Consider the following 19,211-nt stretch of genomic DNA (forward strand, 5'->3'; position numbering starts at 1 on the left):
CTATAGCTTTGCTACTCACTTCAGGATGCAACCTAAGAAATGGTAGTAATTTCATAGCAAGCCAATCTGATGTGTCCTCTTGATTCCTATTATCTATGACACACGTGTTGAGGATTGTAAGTCTTGATTTGACAGGTTGTTTCACCAACAGGAGAGGCATGAATTCTCCATGGACAATCTTCAACACCACACTTAGCAGTACATTTGCTCTTCACATTTTTCACTCTTTGTAAAGGGAGAACTTTCTGGATCACATAATCCTTCAGCACAGCTCTAAATGCATCTACATTGGTGAATAGCATACCCTTCTCAAATTCAACATCATCTCGAGGATTATAGCTGACCATTTTTTATCTTAATGCTGCCCTGTTTGGATCAACAGGTTCATCAGATTCTCAATCTGGAATAACCTCCCCTTCATCATTGTCAATCTGAGAAGGCGACATCACTAGTGTCATCAAATTCATGACATCATCTTCATCGGGTAGACTCTCCTCTTTGTCACTTTGCTCAGCCTACAACCAGGAGTCATCATCACTTGATATGAATGTCTCATCGTATCCTGCAGTTTCATCTTGAGCTTCAGCTCTCCTAATAGCATCTCTGATTCCCAAGTTTTCTTGCCCACCTCCCAAGTTGTTGTTAATTGGATTATGAACAGGAGGAATTACATCTAGATGATCCACATAGAGATTGATCACCAGCTCATTCTCGTGTAACTTTAACATATGCTTGACTTCTTCTTTAGTGTTCACATCCATAGTTTTAGCACTTCATAGAATTTCACACCTTAGATGTAGTAGATAATTCAGATTCCCAGGAATTTCATGCAGTGCTCTTTCACAAACATTATTTAGAAGAATTACGTATGAATACTCATCAGGCTTCATATTGGGAATCCTAATTTTCTGTCCCCTATAATGAAGTATAATGTCGTGTATAATAACATGTGGCATATTGTCACACACACAATCACTTTCAGTATTCTTGTTAATGATTATGAAGAACATAAGCGCACTAATTCTCTATTAGCAAATTAACTAATCAACATTTTTGTTCATTGACATGTACAGAATCTTGTACAGCCAAAGAATCAAAGTGTTCATGACTTAAATAACAAATGTGTACTGGTTTAGCATCTGAAACCAGATTTCTAAGCTTTATTTTTCCTCTATCAAGCTACACTTTATAAGTATAATGCCAAGATCACTCATTTTCATTCAACAACCTCGGCTCATTCAACCAAACATCTATGACAACAGGTCTCTCTTAAATTAGTTGAGTACTTTCTGGGTTTAAGTTCACTTAAGTGCTAATCAGTCATCAACAATAAGTATTTCACACTTTTATTCCATGCCGATCATTTATGATGTATGTCAGCTTACTAACTCATCTCCATATAAGCATATGATTAGGCTATATACGAACAATACTAGCTATGACGACTATCAAACACACCACGTGCATGTCAATATATAGACTTTCATGCACATTTGGTAAACATTCAGGACCTGAAATCATCATGATCAGTTTTAACTACGTTTAATAAACATCAAAAGTTTTGATCTTTACCTCTACTTAGTTCCATGGAGCTTGAACTTCGGATATTAGATGCCCTTGTCCACAAGTCCTTCACTGGATGAAGGATCACAAGTAGCTGTTTCTCTAGCTCCTTCGGTTCTGTCCAAGAAACTCTTTTGGTTTCTTGCAAAAGTACTGAAGAAGTGCTGGTACAGGTACTAATTGGCGCCTTGAGCATTTTATATATCTCTAACTAATTGGCACCAACTAGCATAATAAAAGATTGTGTATTAAACCAATTATTTTCTACTAGATACTGCTTCGATCAGCGTAGTAAGTTTTTAGGGGCATTTTGGACATTTTGTGATTGCTAACGGTGACATTTGATGACTGACACACGAAAGGGAAGGTTTGCATAATAATGGATATTAGAAGGTATTTTTGTGAAATTATAAAAAGTTTCAGGGGAGATTTCTCAAATTATCCCTAAAAGCAAAGAAACTTGTAGTCACCCAACAAAAATATTTTGTATCACAGTTTCTCATTTCATGTGCTCAATAATTCCCAATGGTAGATTTAGTTTCACCAGTCTGTCTTGTATTGTTTCATGCGTATGTGTAGATTAAAGGAGAATAGATGGTGGAAGAAGAGGAATTATAGCCAGATGAAAAAATAACAAGAAATTTCTAATTTGGGTCTTTGACTGAAGCTAATTACAAGAAGTGCTGCAAATAGTGATAGAAAAAGGAGAAATTAATTAGTTAAAAAGGAGTAGTTCCATTAGATGTCCAGCGGCAAAGAAACTGCAGTGAATTTTGATGCCACCTTCCCTGTCAGAGTGCCAATGAATGATCATTGAGGTTTTGGGTTTTACCGCTGGTGGTTTTGGATTTCTATAATAAAGTTTTGCTGGAATCATTAGCCAGTAGAGAACATAATTTATCTCCCGGTAGGGACGCATTTCTTAAAACTTTACCGAATTGAAGGGGCCTTTTGTTATTCAGTCAGATTATAGGGTTTGTTTGATAATTTGGGTATACCGCAAGAGGTAAACGTAATTAACCTATACATGCGTACTCATCAAGCTTTATTGCGAAATTACATTTATAGGGAAGAGATTTATGGAATTTACCTAAAATCAGTCCTTCACTAAAACAATTTTCATGGCCACGCACAATCATTTCATTGACTAAAAAATTAAAACAGGAAACAAGAATTCTCGTTAACCAATAAAATGAGCTTGAGAACTCTGAGCTCGAGGTGAGTACTCGGGCACAATAAGGCACAAACAGGAATTCCGAGCTCATCTGAGTCACGCTCAAGCTCATGTACCAAGGCCACCAGTCAAGCTCGAGCTTCGAGTTCTTTGCTCATTCTCAAGCTCGAGTAGCACAGATAAGGATCGAGCTCGACTTTACTCGATTTACGCATGCTACTAGTTGCAAGCAGTAAATATCAGAATTCTCCTAGTCAGGATACTACCAACTCGATAATATTTGGAAAATGGCAGATGAAAGAAACTCCAACACAATGAGCTTCCAAGAACTCGATCAACCATGGACATCCATGGTTGCAACAGATATATGCAGCACTTGAGCATGTAAATTTACGGACGTCAGGCAGAACAATCAGCTCGGTTTTACAAGAAGCTTTATATAGCTGTTTGTCTTCATGCAGAATGTAGCAATTGGTCATCCATAATCTACTAAAAAACAGCACTTAATCTGGTAAGCAAAACCAAAATATTCACTAAAAGGTGTGAGGGACATAAAAAGCAGCGGTTGATAATCAATGTTCTACACTATAAGCTCATCTTCAAGATAATTGTACTCAAACGTGAACTCAGTCTTGATTCTCTGGCACCTAAACAAGAGCAAGGTATTTCATTAAAACCACAACAATGAAAACTTACTAGAAAATGCATATGTCTAATCAGTTTGCTCAGAAGATTGGCAGACATCAATAAGTGCAAGCAATGTATTTGAATTTCCCATTAATGTTGTCCTGTTCCAACATAATGGAATGTTACATTTCCTTCCCAAATAATAAATCCTTATTCCTGATGTATAAATGACTTAAAATAACTGTGAAAGTGTATTCAAGATTTATTAGGCAATAATAACCACATTTAAAAACTTGCACTGATCAGTCGCCACAAGAAGACAACAAAAAACTGCAGATGCGCGGAGAACAACAGACAAAACAGTCAACCTGAAATTTATGAGTTTCCTTCAGTTTCAGTTCTCAATTGCCACAACAAAGAAAGAAAATCAAAAGGCATCTAAAAGCTACATGCTTAGAGACCAATGCAAAAGGTTTAAGCGTGACATCACAAACAAGAGCAAAAGGCAAATATTAGAATTAAGACTGATGTAAATTAGCAAAAAGGAGTCCAAATGAAAATGAAATTAGAACATGCATACCATCCGTGCTGCTCATCATTGCCAATATGGAAATCAAAGTAAACGTATGTCCCCTGTTCATAATCATCAGTGGCAATATCCGGCTCCTTGTGTCTCTGAAACCATGTATTGTACTTCCTATGGTATCTCCATGATTGCTTCTTCAATTCCTTAGCAGCCAGATACTGCTGATAAGTATTCTGCCAATGAAGATTACAATTTTATCATGCTAGATGACTTGGAAAAGCAAAAAGCAATAGAAGCATTACAAAATGATTAAAATTACTACAACCTGTTGGTAGTAAAACGCAAAGAACAGGGTATCAGTGCCGTAGTTATCAGCTCCAAGACGCTCCCAGAAAGCAGGGTTATTGACAATTGGTGCCTGCACTTGGGGATAGCTTGGAGGAGTCACCACAGGGTGTCTCTGTGCAATGCCAAAGGAAAATATTAGACAAAAATATAGTCACCATATGGAAGAGAAATAAATAGCCAAATAAAATCGTTTCATACTGGAGTATAGCTCTTTGCCCGCTCAGAATCTTTTGGTTGTGGAAGTTTATAAAATGAAGATTCAAGCATCTGTAAATTGTACAACTGGTCATGCATTCCTCCAGATGTTGCAGGAGAAACACTGAGGTTATCACCAATTGCACCCAGGTCTGCAACACTTCTTCGACCAATGACACCAAGACTTCCAGAAGGTTGACTGGATTGCAAAGGCTGACCAGGAGATAAATCAATGTCCCTTGGCATTTGAGATGATTCTGTAAGAGCGCTACCCGCTCCAGCCTGCAGGTGACAGGGGATGACAGCCATCAGACATTCAAAAGCAATTCTGCGACAATAAGTTGGAACCAGTGACTCATTATTACATGAGATTGCATCATGAGCTGAAAATACTCGAAAACTCATTACTTCCACACTGGGATAGCATTAGACATAATATCCAGGTGTAGGACCCAAATGCATTGAAATCAAAAAGAATATTGAACCCCATTAAAAAAAAAAATGCTGTAGTGATGCTTCAGGGTGTTATGCTGCTTTTATTATCATGTAATCTGAGCACGTTTTGTCCAACTGAATCTTCAAGACCAAAGCAAAAGACAAAGGATTCGAAATTGAGACATTCTAGCTTGGATAAAGATCTTGTATGCATCGTAATGCTAATCTTCATTACACAGGTCCTAATTCTTATCCAAGCCCCAATAGCCATTTTTCATTACACAGGTTTCAAAAAACATCCAAATGGAACCGCTAACATTTTTACTAGGAAAAACAAATGAAAAAGAACCAATAACTTTCAGGCAGAATATGTACATCAAAGGACATATGGTAGAGTAGACAAACCCTAATTCAGATAGGTACACAACCTAATTCAGATGGTTACATGAATTTTTCCCTAAAAGCATGCCATAGAACATGCGACACTGCAGTAAAGCAATTTTTTTTTATATATTTTCAATGATTTTTCAAAGCAACCATCAAAATGGTTAATAAAGAGCAGCCCAAATATGCAAAATGCTGCTACTTCAAGTTCAATTAACAGGGTACGTGGCTCAAATGATACAAACATTTGAACTAAGCAAGCTACCAACCAAAAGCATCCTCATGCCAGCCACATTTTCTATGTTGTTCGAAATCTATCAAATTTGGACACTGCAGCTCCTATAACTATCACATGGAATGTGGAATTTGTTTGCTATAACTTCACTTGACCAGCATGGCAAGGTGTTATTTATCTATTTATATAACAGTGCTTTTTGTGGAACTTGCCCAACTTATTCATGAGATTTCATCAAATATCTCTAAACCTTTGATCTGGTAGCCATAAAAGCAAGCAAAATTTGTGTCTATGACTTAAAAATGGTTACGTAATGTGATTAATACAGGCATATGCGCATAATAGATACTTCAGTGGAAGTTTTTGAATATGGAGGCATTGGCTGAGGCACTTCATATCCCATGAGGCCCTGCAATACAAAACTACCAACAGAGGAGCTGTAAGCCTACAAAATTTTGCAAATAAAACCACTGGATGAAATTATGCTACATGGTTAAACACCATATCTCACAAGAGCAAGTTGCCCATCATTTTTCTAAACATGCAAGATGAATAGCAACTCTCTCCCTCCCTCCTTGAAACTTTGCCTCTCCCTCGAGAATGGACTTTATCATTTAAGGCAAGTCCTTACTGGCCTTCATAACATTTCCTTTTCTTCACCTCTAAACATAACTGTTAGTAATTATCTCCAGTTTTGTCCAGTATCCTGACACATCACTCTGATAACTCCAATAATTGGCTGTCTGAAAATGTTAGTAATAAAATCCAAAAGTGAAAATTCTACATTTGATGGATTAACATCACAATACAACTCTTATGGGATTAGCAAGTAGAGAAATGAGACAATAGAAAAACATAACATAGAAGAGACTCATTTAATAATTTTCCCCAGGAATGAAGAGGATGTTATCATCCAACAGATTCCTAATCAGAATAGTTGTTAAGGTGCACAAGGAACAGTGCCAAGCTACTGAGGATACTAAGGGACAACTTTACATCTTGATCTTGCAAAGTATGGTAATGTTGCAAAGGTAGCACAAAGAGACAAGGCACAAGGCACATGGGACTTGAGGCACAAACCTCTCTAAGTTCTGGTATGCTTTATCAGTTGTACCTTTTCATTTTGTGTTCCCATCTAACTTGACTTCTTGTTTAAACAGCAGCAGTTAAAATCACTGGAGTGCGGAGATATATACTATCATATCTTTCATAACCTTAAATTCAGATCCAATAACTGCAATTGCATATCAAGGCTTAAACTAAATGCTTAGGCCCCCTCCAGGCTCCAGATCTATTTCTATCCTAGTTCCCCAGTTCCCCAAAGTTGATATAATTTTCCACCCTCAGCCAATATTCTCTTGCCTTCTTTCCTGTCTCTTCCCATTCTTCACCTCTCACCCCGCCACTTTCATCAGTTACTAATTTCTTGTTCTTTTATTATAACACTACTCTACCTTCTGCACTTGTATCACTACTCTCAACCTCCTCGTCTTCTTGTTCGCTTCAGGATTGCAAGCACTGAAATTCGTGCTTGCACCTAAGCGACAAGGTATTCTGTTGCCTCAGTGCACCTTGTACCTGTAGCACCTCTGAGACCAATATCTCAACGATTTCTGTTGATCCTTTTATTTTAAATCGGAAAGAAGGCTATTAAGGCTGAACTTTTAAAAGAGAACAGAGTTATGGATGTCCAAGAGGTCGCAAATTGTATCGCTCATCAAGAATTAGAAGCTCACACAATAAAGGTGACAAAAACTGTCATACCATGTGAAATTTCAGCATATTACAGATTCACCACTTAAGGTTCAATTAGCAACCTCAAACCTCCATAGCTAGACGGAAATAGCCATGGAAGTTTACAATACTAAAGAAATACAATATCCCACATATGCAACTTTTGCTGAAAAAAAATTACGTTGGCGAGTCCTTCAACCTCCAAAAACTTTTATCTCTTACCAATATCATCATGTTTGAACACCAGCTCTGTAATACTCAAAGCATTATATTCATCAGGTGAATTCAGTAGACTGAAGACAAAGCAAAGCCAAGATAAACTTACTGCTAAAGGACACAGGCGAAAATACACTTATTTAGATAAATCTATGGGCTCTCTCATTCAACCTAAAGATAATCCTTGAGCATAACAGCATATGACTATGTTCAATAATAGACCTCACTCCAGAACTTCATAACTGCAAAGTGACAAAAGATCTGTATTTGCAAGACTATTGGCTCAGTTTTATCCAGCAAAACGCTAGATTCAATCAAGAAATCACAAAATTAATGACAAATTTACAAGGAAATCTTGCCAGAACAAGTAGGCCAAGTTTTATAAGCGGCCTCTCAAATGAAGGTTGCTATATGGTGGAATATATGGGTGTTAACTTTAGTGTTCCTGCAAACCTATTAGTAAAACTTGTTACAACGTGGGATATACATGTGTCCTCTCCTTACTCAGCTTGACACCATCCAGCAAGCTACCACTCCTCAAACAATCATTTAGAGAATGTGAGTTTGAGCGTTTCAGATAAATAAATGTTGAATGCAAACAATCAAGTACTAAGAGCATCTGATAAGTGATTCTAGAGTACACTAAAATACAACTATGTGGAGAGAATCCAATAGCAATACTAAAACGACAATTTATTACTTAGGCTTAAATTTCTGGCACCACTCAGTTGTTGCCTTCCTGACGGAGTGATGAATTCTTTGTGCATAACCTAAGTCAAGAAACCTATTACAGAATATTCATGAATTTGATCTCAGAAAATGTACAAAATCAATGTGTGCACAACAATACAAACTCCACCTACACTGCCCTCAGCGCATCAATTGAGCTACTAGGAGCTCAGCCATGGAGCATGCTTGTGATTATTGTAGCAATACAAAGTCCAAGAGGATAAGAATATGACTGTTTACAATTGAGTCACTGGGATGCTAGACCATGCCGCATTTGTAGTACGATTTTGAATACAAATACTCAAAGGATGTCCACAATATTTGCAACTTTGAATTTATCTATACTATTGAAAATCAGATAATCATTTGTGTATAATAGCCAAAATCTTTGCAAAAACCAGCACTAGTCATAAAGTTACTTGAAACATCAGAAAAGTTTTTGGAAAGAATAATAAAAACAAAATATACATACCGGAGGATCCAACGCATATGAAGCCTTCATATCATCCTCATTCATCAGATTCTTCACAAGTCCAGAGTTTCCAATAGATTCAGAGGAATCCTCAGATACTGCAGGTTGCTGATGCAACTCCTCCACTTTTGCATGACCAACATCTGTAGTTGGAAACAAAGTATCTTCATTCAACATTTGTATATTCTAATAATACAATGGCCACAAAAGTAGCAAACCATTACTGTGATACAGAGAAAACTATTTCACCTTTCCCAGTGTGGAAAACCTAACAAGCACATTTTCTTTCCCCACTCCCCCTTCCCCCCACCCCCACCCCCCAAAAATTTGGTGCACCTAATAAGTATATCAACAGCGAAACCACAATGTAACACATTGCTCCTACAATGCTACCTTGATATTATTAATTGCTGCAAACTAAGTGTGCAGTCTCCACATTGGAGCCAATTAAGTCGCAATAAATTTGACCACAAAATGGTTACCAGGAAAGTTTAGAATGATACATACGCAGATAAAAATTCCACTGCTCCCTCATTCCTGAGCATAAATCCCAGATCTTTGATGCACAATATACCAGCCATTTTCTACACAAATCCTTGAGATATAAACTAAAAACTTCAATTGACACCATACATTCACCAAATATATGCATTTTGACAAGTATGGGGTTCTAGGTAAATTTCCATTTTGGAAAAGTAGCATAACATTAGAGGTTAAATACAGCCAAATTGTCAAAGAAAAGGAATGCTTGAATGAAACTGACTAATCTTGTAAAAAGCTAATGATGCATAATCAAAAACTAAGTATAATGCTGATGCTGTAATTCAGAATACCAGCATCTCTAGACCCTGCCAATATTTGAGTCTGCTGACTTGACGACTGATGGATTGGAATGGGCTGCTGCTGCAATGAGGGAGATGATGGAACACTGTTAAGACCAGCTGGTTGAACCCCAACTCCCAACCCAAGTTGAGACGAGACAGAGGAGCTTTGGGAATTGAACTGAAAATATCATTCATAATTACATGACACTAAAAAAAATCTCATCACATGTAACAAGTCATCAATTATGACATTACATATAAAATTCGGGGTCAAGAACAAAAATAGCATTTTATATCTGTTTACCATTCAATTAATCAAGCACTACTTAAGGTTAGCATTTTGTGTCCGGGCACCTTTCAATTAAACAAGCACTATGAACTTTTACAGCATATCTACAACAATAACTTAATTGTGCAACAGCACTCATGTCAACAGTCTCTAGCTGAGTTTGGGACAGTGGGGAAGGCTATATCGCTTGAGATAAAAAGAAAAGAAACAAAGCCTCCTAACAATAAAATAAACTACGGACTTTTAGGTCGATAGATGTCTCAGGACACAAAATAGCTAGTAGAGAAAAATCGGCAGACACAGCAATTACTTTTGCCTGGACTTTGCTCTTTCCACCACTGATATCAAAAGTTCTTTCAGCAACTAGATCATTTTCCTTTTCAAGCCACATGAGAACTGCCCACAAATTTCACCTGATTCCTAACTCATTCATCTTCCAGATAAATCCTGCCTACAATCCTTGTAACTTTTATAAACTATGTTACATAGACTGACATATCGGTGTCAGAACTGGTATGTGTCTAATGTCAGATTAGATACTATTCCAAAAGCGATATACAGGGACACAATCAAAAAGTTTTATATGGATACGGAAGTGCTAGCTCATATGATTTATCAGCAGTATTTTACAATTATGAAAAAGATGGCTCTAGCACAGAACAACCTCCCATCTGCCATAGAACATGACAAAGTCAAGCTTTCCAACCAGGGCCCCTGCGCGTATCTTTTTTGAAAAAGGGATGAAAGAGAGAAAAGATCAGACCAGGCAAAGAGAGCAGATTCACTAATCTAGAGATTGCAAACTCTTACAGCTCTATAGGTTCTTTGGTGAAGTTTTATCACCCAAAAGCAATCATCAAATAATTAATGACCATTGATTGCTGATAAAATAAATGTCAATTAAGATAAAGATTTTATCCTTAGAACTATATATCCCTTGTAGGAAAAAGTTCAAGTTGCCCAGGAGCATTAAATTTTGTATAATGAACAAGTTGCTATAGGTGATGCTGGCCTAGGGCTAGCTTTAATTATTTCGCCATGATATACCCAATCCATGGGGATTGTCTTGATCGTCGCATATCCATAATTTCAGTCCTTCATTCCTTCCCTAATTCATACTTAAGAGAGGAGTCTTACAGTGAATTCATCCCTTAAAGATCCTATGGTATCTTGTTCTGTTACAACAGTTACCTCTATCTTATCACGTGCTAATCCATCTGTTGATTATTATTATTATTATTATTATCATCTTTCTACTTTCGCCAAATTGTTATATTTTGTTAATTCTTACTCATCGTTCGCTCTACCACCACCTTTCTTGTCTTCTTTTTTTTAAAAATTTTAAAAATTTTTTTTCCATCAGACCATTCAAACTGTCAATGGAGAATGCTGGCCAAATTTAACTCTTCACGGCAATGTGCGAGCCATAAATCTTTCACGAAATTTCATCCAATTCCAGATTCGAGTTAGCGATGACTACAACCCACCTAACACAATCTTTTTCTTCTCTCCTTCATCATATCAACATGGATGTGTACACTTAATTTGATCATGTGTTTGCATGGGCATGTCTTTTACATATATATATATGGATATGTACCATATTATAGATTTATGTTTACATGCAGTTTCTAGCCATTTTTACAGCTGTAAATTTCAAAATGAAGGGAATCCAACCACTTTAACACAGTTTACCCAGATCATAACAGCCTACTATTCCTTTTCATTTTGGTAGACATTCATTGATACAACAAACAAGGAAGGCAGAAGTAGGATAGGCTTCATTCTATGTCATTATCTCTGCAATGATGGTGTACCATCATGCTCAAACAAGCAACATGTGCCAAAGGTAAATATTTGTGTGTAGATATACCAGCCCACTTGTACAGACAGTTACAGGAAACTAAGTAACAGGAAGAACTTCTAGTCAAGAAAGCAGAAAGATCACCTGCTGCAAGAGGGAATTCTGTTGCTGAGCAGAGAATTGTTTATGATTCCCTCCGCTAAGAGGCAAGCCAAGAAGGTTAGTTTGACCCTGCTGAACCTGCTGAAACCGCTGCAGAAACTTCTCCCTCTGGTCAGGAGCAATTTCAGTTCTTCCACGGAATTGTCCCTAAGAAAGTACATTATCAGTTGTAGACTCAAATATGTCAAACCAAAGGACCATGCACATATATTTCACACATTAAACATAACAGTCATTACTAAGCCAATTAAGTTTTTTACCACAAACCCATATTATACGGTTTGATCCATTCTAATAGTTACCATACAATGATTTATTTCTCCACCATCAAAAGTCCTATTATGCTTGAGTTCCAGAACTATCGCTCCTTTGTAAAAATAGCTTCAAGGTTTCTAAATCAAGGGTATGGGTATCGCGAAATAAATTAAATACGTAGATTAACTGCATTTATTTAAACTGTGCAACTAGGCAAAATCCAGTTAGAAGAATGTCAAAGGTAGAATTGGATCAAGGAATACTTCATCAATCCTAGTGAAACAGTCATTATCTTCATTGCAGATAGTTCTCATATCATAATTCATTTCTCAATCATCGAAAGTCCCATTAATTACGAATTGCATAACTATCTTCTTTATTAAAATAGCTTCAGGGCTTCAAAATCAAGGGCATGGGTATCGTGATAGAATTTAAAAATGCAGATGAACTGCATTCAATTAAATTGTGTGAAGCGAAATAAATGATTCCAATTAGTAGAATGTGAAAGATAAAAGTTGATAAGAATATAGTGCCTTCCTCCCATTGATAGTCATTCTTTCCTTTTTAGGTTATCCCAAAATATATCACTTGCCTTCATTTGACTAACATGTTCCCATTCAAAATCTACCTTTACCCCTCAAGACACTTCAAAAAATCAATTCATTTGCCTTTTATCGGCCCACTAATTGTTACCAAGGAAAACAAAAAAGAAAAGGAAAACACTTGCATAGTTCATGAAAGCCACCAAAGGTAAAGCAACTAAATGGCTTGATTGCATGTGTTATTCAGCGATAATATTTTGAAATTGAAAAACAACATCATGGTTACACACTTCTTTGTGTAATAATAATTATAATTTTCAAAAACTATGCACTGTTAATAACAATTACAATTTCCGTGACAACTTTTTTTGGGGTTCAGGGAGTACAAAAATTGGGTTGGAAAACAGCCCAGCAGTTGCTATAAAAAAAATTTAAGTTACATAAAAATATGCTGAAAGTTCAAAAGAAACACTGCATAACGCCATTATTCAATCAAATACATCTTATAGAAGTAAAAACCAATTAAAGCAAAATTTCAACAACAGGTTTTCCACTTCGATTCTCAGCTTGCACAAAAAAATATACGATGCAAGCAAGAATGGTAAATTGAAATCAGCCAAAACAGAAGAGCTTACAGCAGAACCACATACCACCTCATTCTGGTTCTGAAAGGAACTTCCAGGCCTCCATTGTATACCATGAACCACAGAAGAAGATAACACCCTCCCAGCCATAGATGCAGCCTCACCAACACTCCCAGCATCAGCTGAGCCAATTCCATCACCAGTTTTCCCAGCCTGTGGCAAGATCATTCTATTACCAAGAGGAGATACAAGTGATTGCACCATGCTACTACTTCCAAGTCTTTCCTCAGCTCCAAGCATGTTTCTTTTTCCCATTTCAGAACCTGACGTTACACTACCAAGGGCTCCATTGCTCGAAATTGTGCTTCCAGAACTGATAGGGACACTACTTGATGGTTGGTTGGATAATCCACCTCTACCAACACCTCGTAGCCCAACTTCAGCAAGAGCTGGGGAAGGTTTACGGCCAGGGAAACTTGTAATGTCTTCTTCCTTTACTGAATAAGGGACACTTACAGGAGATGAAGGAACGCCTGCATTATCTAAGAGACCGGTTGAAGAACTTGAACCAAAATGACCAGAGGAAGCAGTTGATGCACCAACGAAGTCACTTGTAGCTTTCACAATACCAGGATTGGAATGGCTTCCTACTGGTGTTGGTGGAGCAGAAGCAGCAGCTGAACTGCTTTTAGGAGGGGGAGTCCTTGCAACAGTATCAGTAGTAGTGTCCTGGGTTGCTGTTTCCTCAACTTGCTCTTGGGGAGAAGTGCCTTGTTGATTGGCAGATGTAGCTGTAGCCTAAATATATGATTACAAAAAATTGTATTAGATTCTCTAAGAGCTTTCTCAAAGGATGAATAAGACAATAAGCGAAACAAATACCAAAAGGTGAGAGAGAGAGAGAGAGAATAGGTATACCAGCAGCGGCTACAATGCCATAGCTAACAAAAGAAAAGCGTAATCAAAGTTTAATGAAGGTTTCCGACCCCGCACCACTAAAGGAAGGGATGAACTGAAGAACAAACTTCCAAAACTTTAAACCACTAACATGTACCTACGGTCCACTAACAACTCCTCAGCTGGCAAAACCTCTAATTGGTCCTTCCTTCACCTTGATATAGGATACTGATTCTTTATGATATCTATTGACCAGTTTTGAACTAAACCAAAACAAATTTCAGTACTGCCCAATTACTATGCGCCACCACCCCCTCCAAAAAAAAAAAAAAAAAAGCAGAGAGAGAAGAAAATAGTCTACTTCAATTTCCCACTTTGGTCGCCCAATAACAGTTAATGCCCAGGTTTCGTTACACTTTGGATAAAACTGCTGCACAATGAAATCTCGGAATGCTTAGTTCCATCCCAGTGATAAAAGAGAAATTCCTACAGAACTGGAGAATCAAATTCAAAAAGTTGAACCACTAACAGAGTTTCTCAGTGTTAGCTTGAGTCAACAAAGATCAACAGTCCGTGACCATATCAACAAATGAAGAGATTGCAACAACAACAAACTAGGAACCTGCTGCAAAGTATGAATAGGTCAACCAATTTTGTGAAACATGATATAAACTATATAACAGAAACACGTGAAAGGGTAGGAACTCAGCAAATTTTATGGAAATGATCATCCCATGATGACGCTACAAAGACAGAACACATCTCCTAACATGTCATCATATGCCAATAATGCTAATAACTGCTGTCTATCCTTCAGTAGATTTTTATACAAGAATTTCTATATTTAAAAATTCAGTATTTTGTCTTCAAATAAGAAAAAGGGCATATTTTGCACAGCCATTAAATGCCAATTATCAAAGTCAAGCGCCATAATCCTCCTTTCTTTCATTTTTTTCAGTTTTCAATAAAGAAATCTTATTTTGTTTCAGAAAAGAAGATGGAAAACTAATCGAACTGTTCATATAATGCCTAGATTAGAAGTGTCATGACCAATAAGATTATTCGGCAAACCAGACCACGAACTATCACAAGTTACTACAAATGTCAAATCAAAAGTACTGATTCCTCTAATATCAAAACTTTTAGTTCAACTAATTTTTGCGAATACATGCATCATCTAGCAATGGAATCAGTGAGTTTGTTTGGATAAGATTTATTTGATCCAGTTACTGTAGCACTTTTTGTGATGTGATGTATGTGAGATAAAAAGGCGATTGGGAATTGTGTGTATGATGTAAGCAAAACAAAATCTGAAATTTTTATTCCAAATTCTTGTTGTCCAAACAAACTCAGTGGGTCTGAAGCTGCTCCAGAAATAAACATTCCCCTTCAGAAATGTAGTGTGGAAAAGAACATGAGGACATTCAAGACAAGATCTCAAAAGGACTCCTTTATCAGAATTAAAAGCAGCTTAACAATTAGGGATGGGGGGCAAAAACATACAGGTGTTTGAGCAGCAGGTGTAGCCAAATGATTTTTCATGCTTAAAACTGCATTGGAGGCACTGACACCCTGGCGAACAATAAGAAACGTCAAACAGTTCAGCTAGCCAGCAAAAGTGCAAGACAACTCAAAACTCCTACTAAACTATTGCGAGAGTGTAATTGCACAATTACTACATTTCAATATAAACAAGGCTCTTTCAACAAGTATATTTACCAAGTTTAAACCTTCAAGGGAAAAACAAAAAGCCAATTGACAAAACACCTTATGTTAAATCAACAAAATAGGGTAAAGTGGCAAATATAATTTTCACCTTAACAAGACCAGGAGGGCCCATTGTTACTAAATCTTCAAGAGACTCCACCCTGTCTAAAGGTAAAGAGCTGTAAAGCTCGTCAACATCATCGAAATCATCGAAATCCTCCTACAAAAAAAGTATGATCATCTCTTGAATCACAGTAGAAATGCCAGTCAGGAAAGCTAGCAGTGAAGGCATGCTAACAGGATACACAAAATGGAAATCCTATCAGAGAACCATATATAGCATTCAACAGATGATCATCATTATAGCAGATTATTATTCTTTGACACCTGATAATTAGCACACAAAGGATGATTACATTATAAGTACTTGAATGAGAATAATGCATTCTGCGCTAGCTAATTACTTCAGAATGCATAAGAAAGCTACCAAATATTCAGATAGATAACCTGATTACGCTCAACATAATCGTCCAAGAAATCTTTAACATCATTAACTGTTTCAGGACTTAATTCATCATTGTCCAGTAGTCTCAAAATCAATTCTAGTTTCATTATATGAGCCTTGTGTCGAGCAATTGACGCCTCCAAATGTGTCTGCAGGAGAAAAAATAAATAAAATAATTCTTCAATCAATAATGATATAAGTCAATGAGAAATCACATGCACATTAATAGGATAAATTCATATCCCTTACCAGTCTAGGAGGCCTTGTTTTCCCTTTTTTTACAGAGAGACCCTCGATTTCAGCTTCAAAGCTATCAATTTGATTTTCTAGTTCGCTCACCTACTCACGGACAAAAGGAAAACAAGTACTAAAAACCTAAATGATTTCAAAGAAATTACAGGCATATAGTAAAGACAAACCTAGCAGTAAAAATAGAAACAACGTCAACCAAAAATAAAATGTGAATTGGAAAGACAATGCATAATATACTGCCCAGAAGATTAAAAGTTAAACCAAATAATTATAAGCAGTTGTTGAAAACATGAAGAGACTGGAAAACCATCAGTCCATAGCAAATTATTGGCTATAAACAAGTGAAACAACTAATTTCTCAAACAACACCATTTCTCAGAAAGTTTCAAGAAGGTAGCATGGATTTGCATCACCGTAAAGGAATGAAAATAAACGCATGAAATCTAAGAACTTCCAATAATTCAAAATGGAAGCAGATCTCCACAAAACCAATATTGTTTCCAATTAAACATATATTACAGCAAAAGACAAAGTGTCAGATCCATACCACATTGTTCAGCCAATCTCGTGTATCTGATTTAGCTTTCTCCTTTGGATCCTACAATGAAATTGAATAACGTTCGACAATAAGCAAAACCACTGATGGACAAATAGGCAGCATAGTAGATCAAAATAATCTCAGGGTTCTAGATTGATGATCCTAAAACTATCATAAGAATATGCATGGAAAACCATAAATGAAACATCTGATGAAGCTAAATATAGTGAACAGGTTCAGAAATTTTTATAAATTCATATGGAAATTTCTCAACTCTACAAAGATCAACCTTACCACAGAAATCACCCCCTCCCCCCCCCCCCCCCCCCCCCCCAAAAAAAAAAAAAAAATCACCCACAAAAAATGAAGTTCAAAGTTATAACCAAACAAAAACAGGGAAAAAATGTGGAACGTAAAACTGGCCATGGTGTACATTAAATGAATTGCACATGAAAAAATGCTAATTGAAAGATATACATGAAGATAGGTGATATAAGAAAATTACCAACATCAAAGTGAAGAATCAGAGGAAAACATGTGCCAGAAAGCTTACCGTCTTAGGCTGTTGGCCCAGGCCTTCTTTTGAAAATGCTTTTGTTTTAGTTTCCTTCTCACAGATTTTAAATCGTTCCATTTCACGCTCAATTTGCTTGCGAGCATCCATGAGAGCCTGCTCATAAGAGGCACTAACCTATGTCAACACGTATGACAAGAAGATTTATGGTCAACTTCTGCATGATTTATGAGATTCAAAATATCTCCAATTTAATCAACATATACAAATATAAGAAAACATGTATCACAAAAACACTTATGGTCAACTTCTGCATGATTTGAGAGGTTCAAAAATAACCTAACCTAGGCAATATATAAAGATATTATAAAGTGACTGAACAGGACCGTCAACAGACAAATGAAGGTAAAGTAGTGCTGCAATACAAGAAAAAAGAAAGCAAGTAGATAAACTCAACATAAATGTATAATCAGTGCAACTGACTCAAGCACCTTACAGACAAGGTCGTACATCATAAATTGGTATATTTGATTAAAACCAAAACATTAAAACTAAAACAAAGCAGATGTTTAAATAAGTCAGAAGTTCATAACGTCCATGCTTAAAGTCTACATAAAGATCCAACTCCGAAATGGTAAGACCAATTCCTTTTGAATTTAAGGATGTATTTTCTTCTATTGCAGCAAAAATAATGCAGAACTTCAATTGCTAGAAAACATTGACTCTTCACCATCAAAGGAACTTGTTCTAATGAGTCATGCTATTAAATTACACATTAGTCAAAAAAAAAAAACCCAACTTGATGCACTTATCTAAAGATCAGATATGAAATGTAATTAACGTCGCATTCCCTACAATCCCAGAATTAGGATTACCATAAAGAAAGAGAAGGATGAGAAGAAAGCCAAATTTCATTCAAGTTCCCAAAATCTTTAAAAAAAAATTAACCCCTATATCAAAAGGGTCAAATTCTTTACAGCCTTGTTGTGCATGCATGAACAAATTCCAGAGAATTTACTGTTCAAGAAACTAATTAAACAACAGCAATAAGAAGAAGAGCAAAAACCAGGAAGCAGTGGGGAAAAAAGTCACCTTTTTATCCTTAATTTCACTGGATTGGATCCATGTCTTAATTTGGTCTCTGTATCTTTGAAGCTTTTTAATTTCCTTCTTCAAATCCGCTTCAAATTTCTCCTTCTGATTCGCATTGTCCGTATCATAAACCTACACTCACGAAAAAATTGGCAAATGAACAAAAACACTCTACATGCACTGAAACCAATTAAGCACAGATGATAATAATAATAACTAAACGCCAACAAACACAGTTAAAATCAAAGATTAGAAAAACCTTGTTCCAAATGCTGTCGAATACATCCACGCCTTCTTGAACCTTCTTAAGAACCCGATCGATTTCTCCCTGCAGCTTTCGACTTGCGCCCATTTCTCAATCTTATTAAACAAAAAAAAAAAACCCCCCTCAATTGAAATCCGTCAAATCGAACATTAAACTAGGGTATTTCTTGAAGATAATGAAATTGAATAAAGGGGCGATTTTCGTTATTTATTTGTTTGGTTTCTTTGATTTATATTTATTTGTTTGGTTTCTTTGATTTATACTTTCTGGGTTTTGGTGATTTTTGGTGATTTTTGGGGTTTTGACAGTTATAGTATTGGCAGGCACTCTCGGCTGGGCGTTT

The 19,211-nt window shown here is 36.5% G+C and overlaps 1 protein-coding gene across 7 annotated transcripts; it reads right to left on the minus strand.

Moving 5' to 3' along the window:
* Nucleotides 1-3,057: 3,057 nt before the first annotated feature.
* LOC113695342 (uncharacterized) lies at nucleotides 3,058-19,185 on the minus strand. 7 transcript variants are annotated; one of them, XM_027214396.2, is made up of 16 exons: nucleotides 18,863-19,144; nucleotides 18,604-18,735; nucleotides 17,551-17,688; nucleotides 17,007-17,057; nucleotides 16,457-16,546; nucleotides 16,210-16,356; nucleotides 15,812-15,922; nucleotides 15,499-15,567; nucleotides 13,165-13,896; nucleotides 11,700-11,864; nucleotides 9,472-9,541; nucleotides 8,639-8,781; nucleotides 4,437-4,715; nucleotides 4,216-4,350; nucleotides 3,945-4,123; nucleotides 3,058-3,384 (listed from the first exon to the last, which is right to left on the minus strand). In XM_027214396.2, the coding sequence occupies exons 1-16, from the start codon at nucleotides 18,953-18,955 to the stop codon at nucleotides 3,318-3,320; spliced, it is 2,601 nt and encodes an 866-aa protein (XP_027070197.1). In that variant the 5' UTR covers nucleotides 18,956-19,144; the 3' UTR covers nucleotides 3,058-3,317. The 7 variants fall into 7 exon arrangements, with proteins under 7 accessions (XP_027070197.1, XP_027070194.1, XP_027070199.1 ...); XM_027214393.2 differs by having other exon boundaries at nucleotides 9,472-9,640; nucleotides 17,551-17,667; nucleotides 18,863-19,107; XM_027214398.2 differs by having other exon boundaries at nucleotides 9,472-9,538; nucleotides 18,863-19,107.
* Nucleotides 19,186-19,211: the final 26 nt, after the last annotated feature.

The sequence above is a fragment of the Coffea arabica genome, chromosome 6e (genome assembly GCF_036785885.1).
Source record: "Coffea arabica cultivar ET-39 chromosome 6e, Coffea Arabica ET-39 HiFi, whole genome shotgun sequence".
Taxonomy (NCBI): domain Eukaryota; kingdom Viridiplantae; phylum Streptophyta; class Magnoliopsida; order Gentianales; family Rubiaceae; genus Coffea; species Coffea arabica.